This window comes from Pelodiscus sinensis, chromosome 6 (genome assembly GCF_049634645.1).
Source record: "Pelodiscus sinensis isolate JC-2024 chromosome 6, ASM4963464v1, whole genome shotgun sequence".
Classification (NCBI taxonomy): domain Eukaryota; kingdom Metazoa; phylum Chordata; order Testudines; family Trionychidae; genus Pelodiscus; species Pelodiscus sinensis.
This window is the reverse complement of record NC_134716.1, coordinates 128,798,875-128,818,769: the sequence shown is the minus strand read 5'-3', so window position 1 is coordinate 128,818,769 and position 19,895 is coordinate 128,798,875. Positions and strand designations below refer to the sequence as shown.

The window sequence follows — 19,895 nt, the reverse complement described above, 5'->3', positions numbered from 1 at the left end:
TGGGGATGGGGTGGGGGGAGAGGGAGCAGGCCTGGTCCGTGTGGGGGGGAGAGGGAGCAGGCCTGGTCCGTGTGGGGGGGAGAGGGAGCAGGCCTGGTCCGTGTGGGGGGGGGGGGAGGGAGCAGGCCTGGTCTAGGGGTGGGGTGGGGGGGAGAGGGAGCAGGCCTGGTCCGTGTGGGGGGGGAGGGAGACAGGCCTGGTCTGGGGGTTGGGTGGGGGGAGAGGGAGCAGGCCTGGTCCGTGTGGGGGGGAGAGGGAGCAGGCCTGGTCCGTGTGGGGGGGGGTGGGCGTAGGAGACTGGCTTGGCTGGAGACTCATGGCGGGGGGAGCCTGTAACTGTAATGGGTTGCCAGGAATCGTCACTGAGGGCCAAGGCCACCCCAGTGTCAGCCCTGGTCCCCCCCCCCCATCTCTCTCCTCTAGGGAGGGCGCAGGGTGGGCCCAGCAGCCACCTCTCAGGGGAACGTGGCGGTGGTTAGTGGTGCGCACGGGAAGGGAAGGCCGGCCCCGGGAGGGAGGAGAGGGGTGTGGGGGGGGGGGGGATATCCCTCTGGGCCAGCAGTGACGGGGTGCTGGGAAGGGCGGGTGGGTGCTCTGGGGCTGCCCCTAATGCGGCTCCTTGGCCTCTTGTCTCTCCAGAGCTCGGTGGATTGCGCGGCTGTGGGGCGCAGGCTGAAGAGTGGGCTGCGCCTGAAATCGTGAGTGTCCCGAGCTGCCTCCGTCCCTGCGTGAGCCTGGGCGCCGTGGGCCGTGACGCTGCCTCTATTCCCTGGCAGGGCTGGGTGCCTGGGGTGGGAGGGAAGCGGGACGGGGCGCGTCCGCGCACACCCTCCCTAGCCCCCTGCCACCTGGAGTCCCTCGGACCCCGAGGTAGCCGGGAGGGTGGCTCCTGCCTGCCCCGGTGCGGAGCTGAGCGCTCTGGGGGCGCCCGTGGCTGCCTGAGACCCGCACTGATGCTGCCTTCTCTTTGAAGGAGACATCTCCGCAGCAGCCTCCGGAAGGGGCCCGTGGGCACCCGGCCCTCGGCAGCGGCCTGGCCCACCACCTCCATCAGCCATGCTCTACTGGGGAACTTCGAGGTAACCACGGCCTGGGACGGGGGAGGGTCTGGGACCCTGGGGCCTGCCTTTGCGTGGCCGCCTCCCCCCCGTGGCGCAGCCCTGGGCCTGGGCACGTGGCCAGCTCGGCCCGGCAGCTCGTGGGATCCCAGCCCCCACGTGCTCTGCCTTCCCCAGGCAGGCTGAGGGGAGAGGCTGCTGCAGTGACCTTCGAGCCGCAGCCCGGCCCAGCACCTCCCAGCCTGGCGGATGGGCTGGGCCCAGCACCAGGAGCAAGCGACAGGCTGGCCTCAGCCGGCTCCGAGGGGCACGTGCCCACACGATACCCAGCGCCCCGTGGGCCCTGCTTGGCTCCCTGCCTGGCCCTGTGAGCGGGGAGCTGAGAGGAAGGGAGGCGAACGGTCCGGGGGGGCGGGTACAGCACACAAGTGGCTGCCCTCGCGAGCCAGCAGCCTTGCGGTGCGGGGCCAGCACCTCTGGGAAGCGCAGCAGCTGTTCAGCAGCGCAGGATGCAGCCCGGCCGGCGGGTGCAGGCGTCCCGTGTCCAGCTGCCAGGGAGCTCGGGAGGGGGAAGCCTGGCGTGTGCGGAGCGCCCGGGCGGTGCTCAGACCCGTGGGGACGGGCGCTGCAGGCCGGGCAGCGGCTCAACAGGAGAGCTGGCCCTTGAGCCTGCCCCTCCCCTTGTCTCTCTCCCAGGAGTCCATCCTGAAGGGGCGCTTTGCCCCCTCGGGCCGGATCGAGGGCTTCACCGCTGAGATCGGGGCCAGCGGCTCCTACTGCCCCCAACACGCCACCCTGCCCGTCGACGTCACCTACTTCGACATCTCGGAACACAGCGCGCCCGCCCCCTTCCTGGTACGCGGCGCGCAGGGGTCTGCCCGGCGGGGAGCAGCCTGGGCCGTCGCCCCTCCGCTTGGCGTGGTTCCACTCTGGGCGAGGGGGTTGGCACGGTGGGGCGGGCCTGGAGGTGACTAGCTGGTCACATCTTACTCTTGGCTGGCAGGGCAGGCTGGGGCCTGGAGTCACCGTGGGCAGGCTCAGGGAAGCCCATGGCTCGTGGGCTGCACCTCCCCCGGCCCCAGGAACTGGCAGGAAAGGCATTTGGCTCTTGGTTCAGAGCAATGCGCCGGTCAGGAATGGGGGGCACCCCACGTTACGGGGCCCTCGTGGGCCAGCTACTCCTCAGCCTGCAGCCAGATCCTGCTGGGGAGGTGCCTGGCTTCCCCAGAGGCGCTGGTGAGCCACGGCCCTGCTGGCACTGGCCCTGTCGGGCATGTGCTGGGGCTGTCTCCCGAATCCCCTCACTGCTCTAGAGGTGCCGGCGTTCTGCCTGTGGCACGGAGTCCTGTGTCCGGCCGGGGCGCTGCTGGGCTGTGTCTAGACTGGCCAGTTTTTCCAGAAAACCAGCTGCTTTTGCGGAAACTTGCCAGCTGTCTACACTGGCCGCTTGAATTTCCGCAAAAGCACTGACTTCCTACTGTCTGAAATCAGGGCTTCTTGCGGAAATACTATGCTGCTCCCGTTCGGGGAAAAGTCCCTTTTGCGCCAAAGGGCCAGTGTAGACAGCTCAGATTTGTTTTCCACTAAAAAGCCCCGATTGCGAAAATGGCAATCGGGACTTTTTTGCGGAAAAGAGCATCTAGATTGGCACAGACGCTTTTCCGGAAAAAGTGCTTTTGCGGAAAAGCACCCTGCCAATCTAGACGCTCTGTTCCGAAAATGCTTTTAACGGAAAACTTTTCGGTTAAAAGCGTTTGCGGAACATCATGCCCGTCTAGACGCAGCCCTGTGGTTCGGTTGCGGGGCTGTGGGCGGCGGTGGCCTGCGGCGCGCAGCCAGTCAGACTGGACGGCCTCGCGTCCCTCCTGGCCTCCACCTCTCTGCTGTCGCTGCAGCCCTGGGTGCAGGGTGTGGCTGTGCCCTGCGCCTCCATGTGCTGGGGGAGAGGGGCTCTTGCAGGGGGCAGCTGCCCTCTGGCAGCCTTGTGCCAGGCCCTGTGTGGGGGCCGGGCTGTCCCCGGTGCTGCTCCCTGGCTCACGCGACCTCTCTTGGCCTCGCCCCAGGGAGTGATTGACTTGGAAGCCTTGGGAAAGAAGGGATACAGCGTCCCCAAAGCTGGAACCATCCAAGTGGTGAGTCGGCGCCTGTCCTCCGTGACCTGGGCCCGGTGGGTGCTTGGTGGCATCAGAGGCACCTCAGGCAGGTGGGGCTGTGCAGGCGCCCAGGGAGTGGCAGAGAGGGGAGGGCAGATCCTAGGAGGTCTGGGGGGGGAGCTGCACTCCGTGAGGGGGGCGAGTCCCCTGGTGGTGAGAGCAGGCTCCCGGGCGCCTGGGCGGGGGCTGCAGGGACGGGGCATGGGAAGTGAAGCCCAGAAGGGCTGGGGCGAGGGGCAGGCCTTGCCGTGGGGGGGGGCCTGGCACCCGGGAGCCTGCTCACACCACCAGGAGGCCCCCTCCTCCCTGGCAGCCCCTCCGCTCCCCGGCCTCGCTCTACAGCCCCTCCCCCCGCTTTATACAGGGCCTGGGTACCCCCTGGCAGCCCCTCCGCTCCCCGGCCTCGCTCTACAGCCCCTCCCCCCGCTTTATGCAGGGCCTGGGTCCCCCCTGGCAGCCCCTCCGCTCCCCGGCCTCGCTCTACAGCCCCTCCCCCCGCTTTATACAGGGCCTGGGTACCCCCTGGCAGCCCCTCCGCTCCCCGGCCTCGCTCTACAGCCCCTCCCCCCGCTTTATACAGGGCCTGGGTACCCCCTGGCAGCCCCTCTGCTCCCCGGCCTCGCTCTACAGCCCCTCCCCCGCTTTATACAGGGCCTGGGTCCCCCCTGGCAGCCCCTCCGCTCCCCGGCCTCGCTCTACAGCCCCTCCCCCCGCTTTATACAGGGCCTGGGTACCCCCTGGCAGCCCCTCCGCTCCCCGGCCTCGCTCTACAGCCCCTCCCCCCGCTTTATGCAGGGCCTGGGTACCCCTGGCAGCCCCTCCGCTCCCCGGCCTCGCTCTACAGCCCCTCCCCCCGCTTTATGCAGGGCCTGGGTACCCCTGGCAGCCCCTCCGCTCCCCGGCCTCGCTCTACAGCCCCTCCCCCGCTTTATACAGGGCCTGGGTCCCCCCTGGCAGCCCCTCCGCTCCCCGGCCTCGCTCTACAGCCCCTCCCCCCGCTTTATGCAGGGCCTGGGTCCTCCCTGGCAGCCCCTCCGCTCCCCGGCCTCGCTCTACAGCCCCTCCCCCCGCTTTATGCAGGGCCTGGGTCCCCCCTGGCAGCCCCTCCGCTCCCCGGCCTCGCTCTACAGCCCCTCCCCCCGCTTTATGCAGGGCCTGGGTCCCCCTGGCAGCCCCTCTGCTCCCCGGCCTCGCTCTACAGCCCCTCCCCCCGCTTTATGCAGGGCCTGGGTCCCCCTGGCAGCCCCTCTGCTTCCCGGCCTCGCTCTACAGCCCCTCCCCCCGCTTTATGCAGGGCCTGGGTCCCCCTGGCAGCCCCTCTGCTCCCCGGCCTCGCTCTACAGCCCCTCCCCCCGCTTTATGCAGGGCCTGGGTCCCCCTGGCAGCCCCTCTGCTCCCCGGCCTCGCTCTACAGCCCCTCCCCCCGCTTTATGCAGGGCCTGGGTCCCCCCTGGCAGCCCCTCCGCTCCCCGGCCTCGCTCTACAGCCCCTCCCCCCGCTTTATGCAGGGCCTGGGTCCCCCTGGCAGCCCCTCTGCTCCCCGGCTTCGCTCTACAGCCCCTTGCCCCGGGGGTCTGGCCCGCCTCCCCCAGCTGACCTGCGCTCTCCCCCCTCCCAGACCTTATTTAACCCCAACAAAACTGTGGTGAAGATGTTCCTGGTGACATACGACTTCCAGGACATGCCAGCCAACCACGTGACCTTCCTGCGCCACCGCATCTTCCTGGTGCCTGTGGAGGAGGAGGGGCCCAGCGACTCGGCCTGCGCCGGCCTGCCACGGAGGGTGCTCTGCTACCTGATGCACTTGAGGTAGGGCTGGCGTGGGAGGGGGAGGGACGGCCCATGGCTCCCGTCACCCTGGGGCCAACCGCTCCCGGGGACGGGCTCCTGCCCCACCCCCTCCCTTTCCCTGCAGCCTGTTCCCAGGGGGTGGCCGTTCCTGACGGTACCGCTGGGAGCAAGGGGAGATGGCGGCCATCTCGACTAGGGCAGCGACTTCGCCCGGCACAGGCGCTGCCTCCATGGTGCTCCAGGAAAACGCAGTGGGGGTGGAGCAAGCCTCCCCCCCGCAGGTCTCCTGCGCCAGCGGCCCCGGCTTCCCAGTGCCTCTCCTCCCGGCGGGCCAGCCCCCGGAGGGGTGGGAAGGAGGCGGGGGGAGGGGAAGGGAGGCCTGAAGCAGAGGCAGGGGTCCAGCCCTCGCTGGCAGGAGTCGTCGATGCCTGTGTTGCCCGGGGTAGCTCTTGGCTCTGGTGCCTTCCATGGCAGTGGGCAGCGGTGGGGGACGGGCTCCTGGGAAGCTGCCAGGCATGAGGACCAGGGGAACATCCCCCCCCAGCCTCTGCCCCAAGGAGCCTCGTTCGCCCTCAGGTTTCACAGCTCCAAGTCGGGGAAGATCTACCTTCACGACGACATCCGGCTGCTCTTCTCCCGCAAGTCCATCGAGGTCGACTCGGGCATCCCCTACGAACTGAAATCCTTCACGGAGATGCCAAGGAACCCCTGCTACTCCCCCCGGGCCTGAGGGCGGGGAGCCCCCGCGCTTCCTAGACAAGTAAAGGGCAAGAGAGTGGAGCCGTCTCCTCCCCTCCCCCCCACGGTAACAGCCCCCTGAGCGAGGGGTGGGGCCAGACATGCCCCTCCCTTCACAGCCGCTTGGACCTGTGCCAGCGAGAGAGCGTGGAGCCGGAGGTGATGGGAGGATGGGGATGGTTGCGTTGTGTGTGTGTGTGTGTGTGTGTGTGTGTGTGTGTGTGTGTGTGTGTGTGTGTGTGTGTGTGTGCGCGCGCGCGCGCGCGCAGGGGCTACCACTCTGGCTCCTGCACCCCCAGCGGGTCAGAGACTCCTGGGCCTCTGGCAGCCCCGGCTCCAAGCAGCACCTTTCCAGGGAGGCTGGGGAGCTGGGGTAGGACCCTGGGTCTGCGGGGCTCAGGTCAGGCCGAGCTGGTGGGCGTGGGGGGCAGCCGTCGGAGAGGCAGGTACAGTATTTATTGGTATTTATTGTCCGTGGGGAGCCTGGGCGCGAGGTTGGGCGCAGTGCAGAGCCGGACGGGGCCGGCTGCCCGTGAATGTCACAGGACCTGCCGTACAGCACAGCCCGACAGCAGGCGCTGCGCGAGAGACACCCAGGGCGGGAGGAGCAGGGGGGATGGAGGCCGGATTGAGGGCGCCCCCAGAACTGGGGGTGTGGGGAGGTTGAGGGGCCCTGGTAGGGCTGGAGGGGAGCCAGGCCTGGACTAACGGGGGCCTGGCAGAGCTATGGAAGGGAGGGGGCTCATCTCTTGCCCTCATTACCCCTCCTGCTCTCCACAGAACCCCAGCTCAGTCTGAGGGGACCAGAGGGCCAGCATGGTCCCAAGGCAAGGCCTCTTGTGTGGGACTGGGCCCTTGGTCGGGCAGTTGGGGAGCCCCTGTGCTGCACGGGGGGAGCCGTGGAGGAAGGGCTCTGTACCCTCTACCTCTGCTGTTCAGCATCCAGGGCAGAGCCCCTGGGGTACCTGAGGTTTCTGTGTTTGCTGCACATTTGTGTGGGGGTGGTCTCCAGTCCAGAGCCCCTTGCGGCAGGGGCTGCTGGGGGCCTGGCTAACAGGGCTGCATTGGGGCTGGGGGAGGTGCAGACTTCTAGGAGTGCCTGTCAAGTGGGAGGAAGGGGTGGCTCTGGGGACAGAGGCAAGTCAAACCCTCCAGCCGGGGCAGGCAGCTCCTGCGCTCAGCCTGGCCCCAGGCACTGGGCGTGGGCCAAGCGAGGCCACGAGGAGCCACGCAGGTGAGAAGGGGAAGCCAGAGGCCGCATGGCTAGTCTGCTGGATTGCAGGAGGGGGGTCCAGGGCTGGGCCAAGCCTGGAGCTCCCTGTGAGCAGACACACCTGTGAATGCCCCGTCTCCTGCTGGGGAGATGCTTCCCTGTTGGCGACTGCCTTGGTTCACCCATGCTTCTCTCTGCTGCCTCGGCCCGCGGAGGGCTCTGAGCCCTGCCTGACTGCTAACTGACCCTGCCCGAGCCAGGAGCTGAGGCCTCCAGGGGGAATTGTGGCATGTCTCAGCCCAGAGACACCTGGGCTCCCCTGGCTGTGCACGAACTGCGGCCTGCAGTATGGGCCTTGCTTGGGGCTCAGGGCCGGGCCCTAGAAGCGGCTGCTCAGCATTCCTGCTGCACTGGAGGCAGGATCGCAGGAGTGGGGCAGGGGCCCTGACTCCGGCTGCGTGGCCTGTCAAACCTAGGGAGAGAAGAATGCAAACAGGGGGCCCAGCCGGGGCTGCATTTGGGACACTCACAGGACTGTGAACAAAGGGGCATGTGGAGCAGCATTGCCCCAGCCTGGAAGAATCCTGAAGGATGTTGTGGAGCCCTCTCCTGGCCCCAGACGTGAGGGAGGCAGGAGAGTGGGGATGGCCAGAGAAATGGGGAGCCCGTGGCACTCACTTGCCCAGGAGTTGGCCTGAGGTGCCTAAGGGTTGCTGTCTACCCAGGCAGGGATTTGGGGGGCGGTATAAATAGGGCTCTCCCTGAGCCCCTCGGTGGTGGGCATTAAACCAGGACCTCTGAGGATGGAGCAGAAAGACCTCGGCATAGACCTTCTCCTCCCCCCACCCCCCAAGCAGAAAGAAGCCTGGACTTTGTCGCATGCAAACAGGGCTGAGAAGAAAATACTGCAGAGCACAGTTCCTTCCCTAGTGCATACTGGGGTGAGGACTACACTTCCCAGCAGGCTTTGCACAGTTGCCAGCTGAGGGACATCCCACAGCTGGTGGGACAGGACTATTGGAAATGTAACTTTTAGCAGCAGGAGTCTGTGTCACTGCGGGGGTGCTGCAGCAGTCTCACCATTTCAAAGGAAGCTGTCGTGCTGCGGAGGGAGCGAGAGATGCCAGCCCACCAACCGCAAATTAGAGCAGCTGCGGTATATGTCTCATAGGGAGGCTGTCCTGTCCTCCACGGCCTGGCTTGCTGCTCGGGTAGGCATGGCCCCTCAGCACTGCTGTTCACACGATCTCGCATCCTGCTCCAGAAATGAGTTGGGGGAACACTTACACACACTTGAAAATCAAAACAAGAAGAAAAGTAGTACCTGGTACTGCTCCTTTGTCATGTAATAAATGTTTGGAAATGGAACGTCTGCCACTAGCATCATTGCACTACCTGCAGCAGGAAGGCCTGGACCCTGGGTCAGGGGAGACCTGCAGTCCATTCCTGCACCAAAGGCTCTTAAGCAAAGTACGTTGTCACGGGATAAGAGGGATTGAGAACTGGTTAAAAGACAGGAAACAAAGGGTAGGAATAAATAGTCAGTTTTCAGAGTGGAGAGAGGTAACTGGGGGGGTCCCCTAAGGGTCTGTCCTGGGACCCGTCCTATTCAACCTATTTATAAATGATCTGGCAAAAGGGATAAACCGTGAGGTGGCAAAATTTGCAGATGATCCCAAACTGCTTGAGATAGTTAAGTGCAAAGCAGACTGTGAAAAGCTTCAAAAATATCTCACCAAACTAAGTTGTTGGGCAACAAAATGGCAAATGAAATTTAATGTTGATAACTTTACATTTATGCACATTGGGAAAAAAAATTCCAACTATGCATACAATATGATGGGGACTGATTTTAGCTACAACTACTCAAGTGAGATCTTGGAATCCCACTGTGGATAGTTCTCTGAAAACATCCGCTCAGTGGGCAGCGATAGCCAAAAAAGCAAACAATACTAGGAATCATTAAAAAAGGGATAGAGAATAAAACAGAACATATCTTACTGTCTCTATATAAAACCATGGCATGCCCACATTTTGAATACTACATACCAATATGGTCCTCATCTCAAAAAAGATATATTGGCATGGGAAAAGGTTCAAAAAAGGGCAACAAAATGGATGAGGGGTTTGGAATGGGACCCATTTGGAGAGAGAGTAAAAGGACTTGGACTTTTCAGTTTAGAAAAGAGGAGGCTAAGGGGGGGATATGACAAAGGTCTATAAAATCATGAGTGGTGTGGAAAAAGTGAATAAATTATTTACTTATTCCCACAATATAAGAACTAGGGGTCACCAAATGAAATGAATAGGCAGCAGGTTTAAAACAAACCAAAGGAAGTTTTCATGCAGCGCACAGTCAACCTGTGGAACTCCTTGCCAGAGGATGCAGTGAAGGCCAGGACTTTGACAGGGTTCAATAAAGAGCTAGATAGATTCATGGAGGTTAGGTCCAGCAATGGCAATTAGCCAGGCTGGGTAGGAATGGTGTCCCTCGCCTCTGTTTAGAGGTGGGTGACCGATTACAGGTAGGGTTGCCAGATGGTTCCAACAAAAACTCTGGACACATGGACATTCCGTCTGAGGTAGAAACACCGGACACTTCGATTTTCTCCATGGCTGTGTCTAGACTGGCCAGTTTTTTTGGAAAATCAGCTGCTTTTCCAGAAAAACTTGCCAGCTGTCTCCACTGGCCGCTTGAATTTCCGCAAAAGCCCTGACTTCCTATTGTAAGAAATCAGCGCTTTTTATGGAAATACGGTGCTGCTCCCGTTCAGGCAAAAGTCCCTTTTGCGCAAAACTTTTGCACAAAAGGGCCAGTGTAGACAGCTCAGATTTGTTTTGTGCAAAAAAGCCACGATCACGAAAATGGCAATTGGGGCTTTTTTGCGCAAAAGCGCGTCTAGATTGGTCAGGGATCCTTTTCTGCAAAAAGTGCTTTTGTGGAAAAGCATCCTGCCAATCTAGACGCTCTTTTCCGAAAATGCTTTTAACGGAAAACTTTTCTGTGTAAGCATTTCCAGAAAACCATGCCAGTGTCGATACAGCCCTAGCGCTCCCCGCACAGGGCAAGTATCAGAGGGGTCCCGTGTCAGTCTGATCTGCAAAAGCGGCGGCGAGAGCAAATCACCACGACGTGCATCCGACGAAGGGGTCTTTGCCCACGACAGCTTCTGCTCCAACACGGGTTGGTCTCTGGGTGCCGCAGGACCCCTGGCGGGACAGGCAGAGCCCCCGCTGGGGGCTGGGCCATGGCCCCGGCACTGGGATCCCCTCGCCCGCCCGCCCTGGCGCCCGTGGGCAGCGGCTGCAGGGAGGGTGGGGCCGGCCGGGGGCCCTTCCCCCCCCAGCGCTGCCTGTGCAGGGGGGGGCCTGTGCGGGGGGGGGGGCAGGGCCCCCGGGCTCCTGCACCAGCAGGGGGGGCTCCCCCCTCTGGGCACGAGGGCGGGGCCAGCGGGGGGCGGGGTCGCTCTGGGCACGAGCGCGGGGGGCGGGGTCTCTCTGGGCTGGGGGCGGGGTCTCTGGGCACGAGGGCGGGGCCAGCGGAGGGCGGGGTCGCTCTGGGCACGAGGGCGGGGCCAGCGGAGGGCGGGGTCGCTCTGGGCACGAGAGCGGGGGGCGGGGTCTCTGGGCACGAGGACGGGGGGCGGGGTCTCTGGGCACGAGAGCGGGGGGCGGGGTCTCTGGGCACGAGAGCGGGGGGCGGGGTCTCTGGGCACGAGAGCGGGGGGCGGGGTCTCTGGGCACGAGGACGGGGCCAGCGGGGGGCGGGGTCGCTCTGGGCACGAGAGCGGGGGGCGGGGTCTCTCTGGGCTGGGGGCGGGGTCTCTGGGCACGAGGACGGGGCCAGCGGGGGGCGGGGTCGCTCTGGGCTGGGGGCGGGGCCAGCGGGGGGGCGGGTCTCTCGGTCACCGACAGTCTCGTTGGGGCCCAGGCGGAAGCTGCTCGGGGGGGCGCCCCCGTTCCGGGCGGGGGCGGGGCAGCCGCCGGAAGCGGAAGGCGGGGGTGTCGCTGTGGGCGGGTGTTTCCGGGGGAGGGATTCGGCGCAGGGGCCGGAAGTTCCCGGCGGGGAGGGGGCAGGTCGGACCGGCCGCGCTCCCGCTTCCGGCTGCGAGCCATGCTGGGCCGGGCGGCGCGCGGGGCCGGGCGGCTCCTGCTGCAGGTGCGGGGACCCCTCCCCCACAGCGCCCCCTGGCTCCGCGTCACGTGGGCGGGCATCGCCCCCCCCCGGGGGCTCCCGCTGCCCTGGGCTGAGTCCCCGCCGGGGGGGGCGGGGCGGGGAGGGTCTAGGGCAGACCCGGCTGAGGGCTGCCTGGGCCTGGCTGGGGGGGCAGGTTGGGGGGGACGGGCCTGAATGGGGGGGCAGGTTGGGGGGGGACGGGCCTGAATGGGGGGGCAGGTTGGGGGGGGCAGGCCTGGCGGGACTGGCTGGGGGGGCACGTTGGGGGGGACGGGCCTGAATGGGGGGGCAGGTTGGGGGGGGACGGGCCTGAATGGGGGGGCAGGTTGGGGGGGGCAGGCCTGGCGGGACTGGCTGGGGGGGCACGTTGGGGGGGACGGGCCTGAATGGGGGGGCAGGTTGGGGGGGGCAGGCCTGGCGGGACTGGCTGGGGGGGCACGTTGGGGGGGACGGGCCTGAATGGGGGGGCAGGTTGGGGGGGGCAGGCCTGGCGGGACTGGCTGGGGGGGCACGTTGGGGGGGACGGGCCTGAATGGGGGGCCAGGTTGGGGGGGACGGGCCTGGCGGGACTGGCTGGGGGGCACGTTGGGGGGGACGGGCCTGAATGGGGGGCCAGGTTGGGGGGGGCAGGCCTGGCGGGACTGGCTGGGGGGGCACGTTGGGGGGGACGGGCCTGGCTGGGGGGGCAGGTTGGGGGGGGCAGGCCTGGCGGGACTGGCTGGGGGGGCAGGTTGGGGGGGACGGGCCTGAATGGGGGGACAGGTTGGGGGGGGCAGGCCTGGCGGGACTGGCTGGGGGGCACGTTGGGGGGGACGGGCCTGGCTGGGGGGGCAGGTTGGGGGGGACGGGCCTGAATGGGGGGGCAGGTTGGGGGGGGACGGGCCTGGCGGGACTGGCTGGGGGGGCAGGTTGGGGGGGACGGGCCTGGCTGGGGGGGCAGGTTGGGGGGGGCAGGCCTGGCGGGACTGGCTGGGGGGCACGTTGGGGGGGACGGGCCTGAATGGGGGCAGGTTGGGGGGGGACGGGCCTGGCGGGACTGGCTGGGGGGGCAGGTTGGGGGTCGTTTATTGCACAGTCGGGGGCCCAGCTGGACTCTTCCCCTTCTCTCCCCAGGGCGCCCGGCGGCCGGGGGCAGGGCTGGCCTCTGCCCCGCAGCGATGCGCCTCCAGCCTGCCCATGAACACCATGGTGCTCTTCGTGCCCCAGCAGGAGGCCTGGGTGGTGGAGCGAATGGGCAGGTTTCATCGCATCCTGGAGCCCGTAAGGAGCCTCCGTTCTCCCTTGCCGGGTGCTGACGGGCGCCCTGCAGCCTGTGTGGGAGGCTCCCTTTGAGGGGCATTGGCACTTCCGGGGCAAAGGGGATTGAGCTGCCAGCTCCCATTTCCTTGCATCGCTCCCCATGTGCCAGTAAGAGCCGTTGAGCACAGGCCTGGCCGACTTCGCCGCCTGGCTTCATTCATCAGCAGTGACCACAGAAAGAAGCCGGCTCCTTTCCTGGGGGTGGGGGGGGGGATATCTGCCCTCGTGGCCCCACCCACTTGATCTGATGGGCAGTGCAAATAGTTCTCTGAGGCAAGGTGGGAGGAAGGTTGGAGCAGAGAGATCATAAGGACTCCCCTGAAGGTACAAAGAATGGACCTTCTCCCCCTCCCCCCCCATACTTATTTTTGCTGTGGAGACAGGATGAAAGCTGCTGCAAACTGAATGTACTTGGCTTGTCCCTGCCCTTCTGGGGGTCTCCTGGGCACCCTGCCCCAGCTGGATAGTGAGCGTGTGGGGCTGGGTCTTAGCCAGAGCGAGAGTTCCCTTGCGGAGCACGTTGGGCCGTTGGTAGGCTCTGGGCCATTCCGTCCCACGCTCCCTCTCTGTCGTAATCTCACCAGTCGCCAGCTGTTGGGGCATTATGCTCCCCTCTGTTTCCACCTGCCACCTTAGATCTCCATGTTCCAACCCTCCCAAGTGTGTAGGGTGAGTCCATTCCACCCCTACGGCTGCTACAGCACACTGTCTGCCCACGCAGTCATCTCCAGCATTGCTGCCCGGTTGGCGGGAGCGGGCCCAGCACTGTGCTTAGTGCCTTTTGCTCTGAGGCCAGGACGCTGGGTTTTACTTGCTGCTTTCCCTGGTATCCTCCCAGGGTTTGAATTTCCTCATCCCAGTGCTGGATCGGATCCGCTACGTGCAGAGCCTCAAGGAAATCGTCATCAATGTCCCGGAGCAGTCAGCTGTGACCCTGGGTGAGGCGCCTCTCTGCCCTGCCTACCCCATCCTAGTCCCCTGTCTGCACTCCAGGAGGCGGGGCAGCAGTGGGGGGTGGGAGCCTTAGTGAGCGCGTGCAGCTCTGTTCTCTGGGACCTGGGCTTGGCCCAGATGGTCGCACTGCGGAAGTGGGAAGTCGCGTATCCCTGTGAGCCCCTGCCTGGTGCGTCCCTCTGTACAGGGACAGGCTGCGGGTGCAGGGTAGACGCTGCCCTAGTGACAGGAAGATTCTCCTCTTCCCTTGCAGATAATGTCACCCTGCAGATAGATGGTGTCCTGTATCTGCGGATCATGGACCCCTACAAGGTACCAGCAGGCTCGCTGTGGAGACACACGGCAGCCACCTCCCGTCCTGCAGGCCTCTGCTAATGCTCCCTGCTCTGCACAGCTGGCAGCTGCTCGTGCAGAAAATCTGGAGGCAGAGGGTGTCTAGTGTCACTGGAAGGACCAAGGCATAGAGCGCCTCCTCCCAGTGCTCCCTGGGGGAGGGGTGTGGGGCTTGACAGGTCCCAGCAGTGACAGGAGAAGCCTTGTCCCAACCTGGCTTTTATGCCTCTGTTCCTGAGCATGAAGGAGCTTGGCCCTGCAGCTCCCAGTGGCCTTGGTATAGCTGGGGGAGGCTGAGTGTGCTGCTCTCCCCCCTTGTCATCCTCTCATTCCGTGGGGTCTTGGCCTGGCCTCCAGGGGCTCTCTGGATGAGGCTCCTGCCCCAAATCTCTGGGCCCTAGCCCTGCCTGAAACACGAGCTGCTCCCGGGCCTGGGACTAGGCCCGGCGGTGGTGACATGCGGAAGCGATGGCGTGGCCCATTGGGAGTTGGGCTTTGGACTTTGGCTCCAGTGGCCCAGCTGGGTTTGCTGTGTTGGGGATGCTGGCAGGGGCTGGATGCTGATTCTCTAGCTAGGGCCTCGTCTCTGAAGGATCCCAGTGCAGAGACTGGAGGGGCGAGTTCCCACACTAGGCCTGGCAGAAAGGCCCTGCCCCAGGGGAGCAGCTGTCCGAAGTAGACGCTCTGGGGAGAGGGCCACCCCCTGGCCAGTGCGAGAGGGGGCTGGGAGCAGCCTGGGTGGCTGCTGGGCTGGCAGGACTCTTGGGTGCTAAGTCTGATCATGGTCCCTGTTTCCCTTTCCAGGCCAGTTACGGGGTGGAAGACCCTGAGTATGCAGTGACCCAGCTGGCCCAGACCACCATGCGGTCGGAGCTGGGCAAACTCTCCCTGGACAAAGTCTTCCGGGTTAGTTTGGGGCTGGGGCGGGAGCTGCTGGGAGGTCTGCACTTGGCTGGTGTCCTCAGTGCACTGGTGTGAGCGCCCCCTGCAGGGAGGGGGCAGTGTTCTCAGAGGCGTTCAGCTTCCGCCCTGCAGCCTGACATTCCCTCCTCAAACAGCCAGACTCCCTCAGCTCGTGCGCTGCTCCCCGAGCCCCAGGAAGGGCCCCAGCCTTGCCTGTCCCTGTGTAACCAGAGCTGTGTGCTGGAGGCAGGGTCAGGAGGGGCCCGCGTCCCTCTTCTGCGGCGGATGCTCTGCGCCCGGACAGGCTGGCTGGGGAGAGCAGGCCCTGTGGGTGGCTGAGCTGCTCTGGCCGTATCCCTGCCTCGGAGCTACCCTGCGACTGGCGTCCCTGCTGAGTTTTCTGGCTGCTGCCCTGTTCATAGCTGATACGTGTCCTGGGGTGCCTGCCCTGCCCCCGTCGCTGATGACACGGGTGGGGCCGGTCAGTTCTGCTCTCTAACTGAGGGGTCTGCGGTTCTGGCCGCTGGCCACTCTCCTCTGAAGGGGCAGGGCCTTGCTGCGAGCTGAGCCCCTCACTGAGCTCCCGGGTCCCTGTGCCCTCTGCAGGAGCGGGAGTCCCTCAACGCCAGCATCGTGGACGCCATCAACCAGGCCTCCGACTACTGGGGCATCCGGTGCCTGCGCTACGAGATCAAGGACATCCACGTGCCCCCGCGGGTGAAGGAGTCCATGCAGATGCAGGTCAGCACCCGTCCAGCCCTGGCATGCCCCACAGGCAGGTGGGGCGTGGTGGGTGGCAAGGCCGTGAATGCTGCCTGGACAGACTGGTACCCACAATGAGCACAGGCCGGGGACCCACTTCACTGTGGTCCCACCCCCCTGGTCTGCCAGTGGCCCCGACCCCAGGGATCAGCTACTCGGCCCTGAGGCGAGAAGGAGAAAAGCAGGCGCCTGGGGCTCGGGGCACTGATCATCTTCACTCTGCACAGAGGGACGGTGCCACAATGCTCCTTTGGTGGCGGCTGTGGCATCCCCAAAAGGGCTGCAAAGGGCTGGCGCCAGGCTTACGAAGCCCCAAGAGGCTCTGGCTCGAAGGGGGCAGCGTGGGGGCTGAGCGCTGGCCACCGGGAGCGCCTGGTTGGCAGCTCCCATGGGGAGGGCAGAGGGATCGGCAGGAGCTGCTGCCAGCGGGGCTGGGAAGGAAGGGAAGCTGGGGAGCCGGGCCCAGAGCAAGCAGAGCCTGGCGGGCGCCCGGAGCAGCGGGGAGGTCAGCGCGCTCTTGTGGAGCTGCTGTGAACCGCTGCCTGCGAGCGAGAGCTGCAGCGGCTCCCCAGGGATGGCCCCGTGGCAGGGGCGGTGCCCTTCCGCACCTGGCGCAGGCGCAGCCCTTACTGTGGCTCACCTGGGGCCTGGCAGGAATGTCTCAGCGGCTTGTTAGCAGTGCAGCCTGGCGGGAGGAGGTGCAGTGGGCCCTGTTGGTGCCCCTCCCCTGGGGGTGGCAGTCTGTGGGCGGCTGCAGCACCGGGTGCTTTGGTTCCAGGTGGAGGCCGAGAGACGGAAACGGGCGACGGTGCTGGAATCAGAGGGGACCAGGGAATCTGACATCAACGTGGCCGAGGGGCGGAAGCAGGCCCAGATCCTGGCCTCGGAGGCTGAGAAGGCCGAACGGATCAACAAAGCTGCTGGTAATGCTGGGCCGGGCTCCGGGGCTCTCCCTGCTGCGGAGAGCCGGTGCCTGGGAGCGTCAGACGCCACAGAGCAGCGGGGGGTATTGACCTCTCCTCCTGCCCGCAGAGCTGGGAGGCTGCAGGTGTGATGTGGCCGCCCGCAGGGGGCGCGTTGGCCGGACGCTTGCCTTTGTGCTGCCCGCAGCCTCGCGGCTGAGCAAGAAGCTCTCCTGGTGCCGAGCCGGCTGCGCCCTGTGGCAGTGAGCCCTGCATCCTGGAGGAGCGCGCCCGCTTGCCTTTCCCCGCTGTCCCGCACCTAACGCCTGCTCTCCTGCCTTTCCCTGCCAGGGGAGGCCAGCGCCATGCTGGCCAAGGCCAAGGCCAAGGCAGAAGCGATTCGGCTCCTGGCTGATGCTCTGATGCAGCAGGTGAGCGCCCATTGCCAGGGAGGCCGAAGCTCTGCCCATGTCCGGGTGCCAGGCCCTTGCCCTCGGTTGGCATGGAGGCTGGGTGTCGGGGAAGTGTACAGGAAGGGGTTTTCCCAGCATGCATTGGGCTGGGTGAGCTACACACTTCACCCTGTCGCTGCCGCAGTCCCAGAGCAGTGGCCGTGGGGAGGATGGGCAAGGGGTCCCACTGGCGGGGTCAGGGCAAAGCAGGGCTTGGCAGCAGTGCCCTGAGACAGCCCTGCCTTGCCCTGGGGGAAGGATGCTCGTCCCACGGCCCTCCTGCTCTGATCCCCCTCCCAAGCCAGCTCCAGGCGCTGCTGCTGGCCCAGCTGTTGGGGGAGAGGAGCTCTGGCTCCTTGGCATTCCAGCGGGGGACTGGCTGGCTTCCCGTTTTCAGACCCAGCTCCAGAGCTCCCTAACCCTTCTCCAGAGCCGCCCCACTGCCCTGCCCTAGCCTGGGGTTCTCCCCTCGCTCGGGGGTACCAGGGCCCAGCGCCTCCCATTGGTCTGTGCGCACTGACCCTGCCCCTGTCTCCAGAACGGCGACGCGGCCGCCTCCCTGGCCGTGGCGGAGCAGTACGTGAGCGCCTTCTCCAAGCTGGCCAAGGACTCCAACACCGTCCTGCTGCCCTCCAACGCCGGGGACATCACCAGCATGGTCACGCAGGTCGGTACAGAGCCGCTGCCGGGCCAGAGGGGGAAGGAGGGGAATGGGCAAGGGAGCGGGGGAGGGGTTTTGGCCTTGCAAATTCACGGGCACTCTGGCCTGGAGGCTCTGATTCGTCAGGGCGGCGTCCGGTAGCAACAGGGCCTGGGGGAGCATTGGCGGGGCACGGGGGGGGCACCTGCTGCCCAGGCCGGAGATGCCAGCAGGCAGGAGCTCCTTCCATGGAGACCTGAGCAAGGCAAGGGCTGAGTTCCCGCTGGTTTCCTGCTGCCCCCTTGGGGTGGGTGTTAGCTTTGCCCTTGTCCGTCCCTGGACCAGGCCCCCTGTGGAACTTGGCCCGGGGCTGTGGGGCACTGGGAAGAGGGTCTCAGCCCCCCAGAGCGGCTGTTCCTCGTGCTGGGACGTACCCCGGGGCGAGAGGGGCTGTTGGTGATGCTGGACGGGGGGCTCTGCCGTGGCACGCTGGGCAGGGGAGCCCGCCCGAGAGCCCTGCGCTGGCACAGGCCCCAGGGCAAGGACGCCCTGCGGTGCCGGAGCCCTCCACTGCTGTACTCAGAGCACCCACCGGGTGTCCCTTCCGTCCCCTCTCCCCAGGCCCTGGGCATCTACAGTGCTCTGACCAAGCCACACGCTGCCAAGAGCCCGGAAGTGACCCCGCCAGCCCTCGAGGTCCCCCGGCCCCCCCGCACAGAGCTGCCTGAGGTGGACCCACGGAATTCCAGCTAGCAGACGAGCCCGGAAGACTCGGATCACTGTGAACAAACTGCTGTGGCAGCACCTGGCGAGGAGCATGGCACCCCGGCTTCTGCCACGTAGGGAGTGCTGCGGGGCGCCTGCCGGGGGTCACGCCCTGCTGCCCCCCCCACGCCAGTCGGACTCTTCACCCTGTTTTGGTTCTTATTTTTATTTGGATTTAATCATGGAATAAAGGAGATGGCACCGGTGCCACAGCGCCTGTCGGCAGCCTTGTGTGCGGGAGGGGTGCTCGGGGAGGGCTGGTGATGTAGGACCGGGCAGATGAGATGAGACCTGGGCCCTGTCTAGCCCCAGTCTCCTCTCTGCCAATGTCTGGCACCAGCTGCTTCTGTAGAAGGTGCAAGAGCCTCTCTTGGGGAGGTTCTGAGGTCACCTGTCTCCAGGGGAGTCTCCTCACAGCTCCTGGGTGTGAGGCCTGAAACCGATTTTGCATCCCACCCAGCACTCGTACAACTTTCCAACTTCTGGTTGTGAGCCCTCACAGAACTGTCCTGGCCCTCTCAATCTGAAGTCCTTGATCTCCGGGATCTCATGCAGCTATGAGTTCCACAGGCTGATTACGCGTGGGACAGAGAAGGTGGCCTTTCGCAATTTGCTAGGCTGAGAGGAGAAGCCGGGGCAAACCAAGAGAAAAGGGATCGTTTCAGATCTTGACAACTTTGTGAGGGAAACCCCCAAATGGTAGCAGAAGCATAGAATAGACTATTGCTAGGGCCCTACCAAATTCAGCCTTGCAAAATGCATCCCGGACCATGGAATCTGGCCATTTGTGGACTTTTATCTGACGCTGTACAGACTTCAGGGGGAGACCAGCGTTTCTCAAACTGGGGGTCCTGACCCAACAGGGAGTTGCAGGGGACCACAAGGTTATTTTAGGAGGCTCACAGTGTGGCCAGCCAGCCTGCCTTCAGCGCTGGGCAGCTGGAGAGTGGTGGTTGTAATGTTGGTTTGAGCCCAGCTCTGAAGGCAGTGCCCCGCCAGCAGCAACACAGAAGTGAGGGCGGCAACGCCCTGCCCGTGTCGCCCTTATTTCTGTACTGCTGCTTTCAGCGAGTGGTGGCTGCTGACCCTCAGCCCAGCTCTGCAGGCGGCAGCGCAGGAGGAAGGGTCGCAGTACCGCAACCCCCCTACACTCGCCCCCACACCGCTCCCTACTGGGCCAGGACCCATAGAATTACAGCATCGCCCACCTGCAGGTTTAAATTCCCAAATCACAACGTTTTTCCTCTTTAAATTCCTGTGACTGTTACATTGACCAAATGTACCATGAATGTGGCAGAGATGTAAGTGTTACCACGAACGTGCTGCAGCTGGTGGTGAACAGTTACCTGCCCCTTAACCTTAGCAAGCTTGTCGCTGCAGAGAACAGGCCTTTTCTCTCTGTCTGGAAGGCCAGCTCTGCTCTGGCTGTCCTGTGCTTCCAGGCCTGGATCTTAGCTCCAGAGCAAGTGTGGGCTAGAGCCGCCCACCCTGTGTACCTTGGAAAGCCCAGAGCCAGTGGATGGGAGCCAGAGGCCCCCCAGTGCACAAAGAGGAGGAAACGGGGGTGAAGGCTGCTTAAGGGCAAAGCTGCTTCTCTGGCTTGCGCGAGGGCTCTACACAACTGAATCCGGATTCCCTTTGCTGTGAAAATCTCCCTCCCGGTCCCTGAAGAGCTGCTGCTCCCCCCCTCCCCGTTGACCCTCCCAAATTGCTGTAGTGAGCCATTTCAGCCACCTCCTCCCCTTTGCTTTGTTT

At 64.9% G+C, this 19,895-nt stretch overlaps 2 protein-coding genes across 3 annotated transcripts in view; both read left to right on the top strand.

The window, feature by feature from the left end:
- The window catches only part of ATOSB (atos homolog B), a 53,779-nt gene extending 47,999 nt beyond the window's left edge, over positions 1 to 5,780 (top strand). For both annotated transcript variants that reach the window (XM_075932830.1, XM_075932831.1), the window contains 6 exons: positions 640 to 698; positions 974 to 1,079; positions 1,755 to 1,913; positions 3,122 to 3,190; positions 4,830 to 5,020; positions 5,579 to 5,780. In XM_075932830.1, coding sequence (XP_075788945.1) covers positions 640 to 698; positions 974 to 1,079; positions 1,755 to 1,913; positions 3,122 to 3,190; positions 4,830 to 5,020; positions 5,579 to 5,732 — 738 coding nt within the window. In that variant the 3' untranslated portion in view covers positions 5,733 to 5,780. The remainder of the gene's footprint in view (positions 1 to 639; positions 699 to 973; positions 1,080 to 1,754; positions 1,914 to 3,121; positions 3,191 to 4,829; positions 5,021 to 5,578) is intronic.
- A 5,175-nt stretch (positions 5,781 to 10,955) lies between these two features.
- On the top strand, positions 10,956 to 18,346 carry STOML2 (stomatin like 2). Its single transcript, XM_075932829.1, has 10 exons — positions 10,956 to 11,112; positions 12,244 to 12,390; positions 13,268 to 13,367; positions 13,637 to 13,695; positions 14,521 to 14,622; positions 15,226 to 15,360; positions 16,160 to 16,304; positions 16,635 to 16,714; positions 17,274 to 17,402; positions 17,997 to 18,346. Exons 1-10 carry the CDS (start codon positions 11,068 to 11,070, stop codon positions 18,126 to 18,128), a joined length of 1,074 nt encoding a protein of 357 aa, XP_075788944.1. The 5' UTR covers positions 10,956 to 11,067; the 3' UTR covers positions 18,129 to 18,346.
- Positions 18,347 to 19,895: the final 1,549 nt, after the last annotated feature.

Excerpts from the sequence above, each read along its gene's own strand:
- STOML2 (XM_075932829.1), top strand. The coding sequence starts at position 11,068 with ATGCTGGGCCGGGCGGCGCGCGGGGCCGGGCGGCTCCTGCTGCAG. Across the intron at positions 12,391-13,267 it reads TTCATCGCATCCTGGAGCCC|GGTTTGAATTTCCTCATCCC; the intron begins GTAAGGAGCCTC and ends GTATCCTCCCAG. Across the intron at positions 16,715-17,273 it reads CTGATGCTCTGATGCAGCAG|AACGGCGACGCGGCCGCCTC; the intron begins GTGAGCGCCCAT and ends CCCTGTCTCCAG.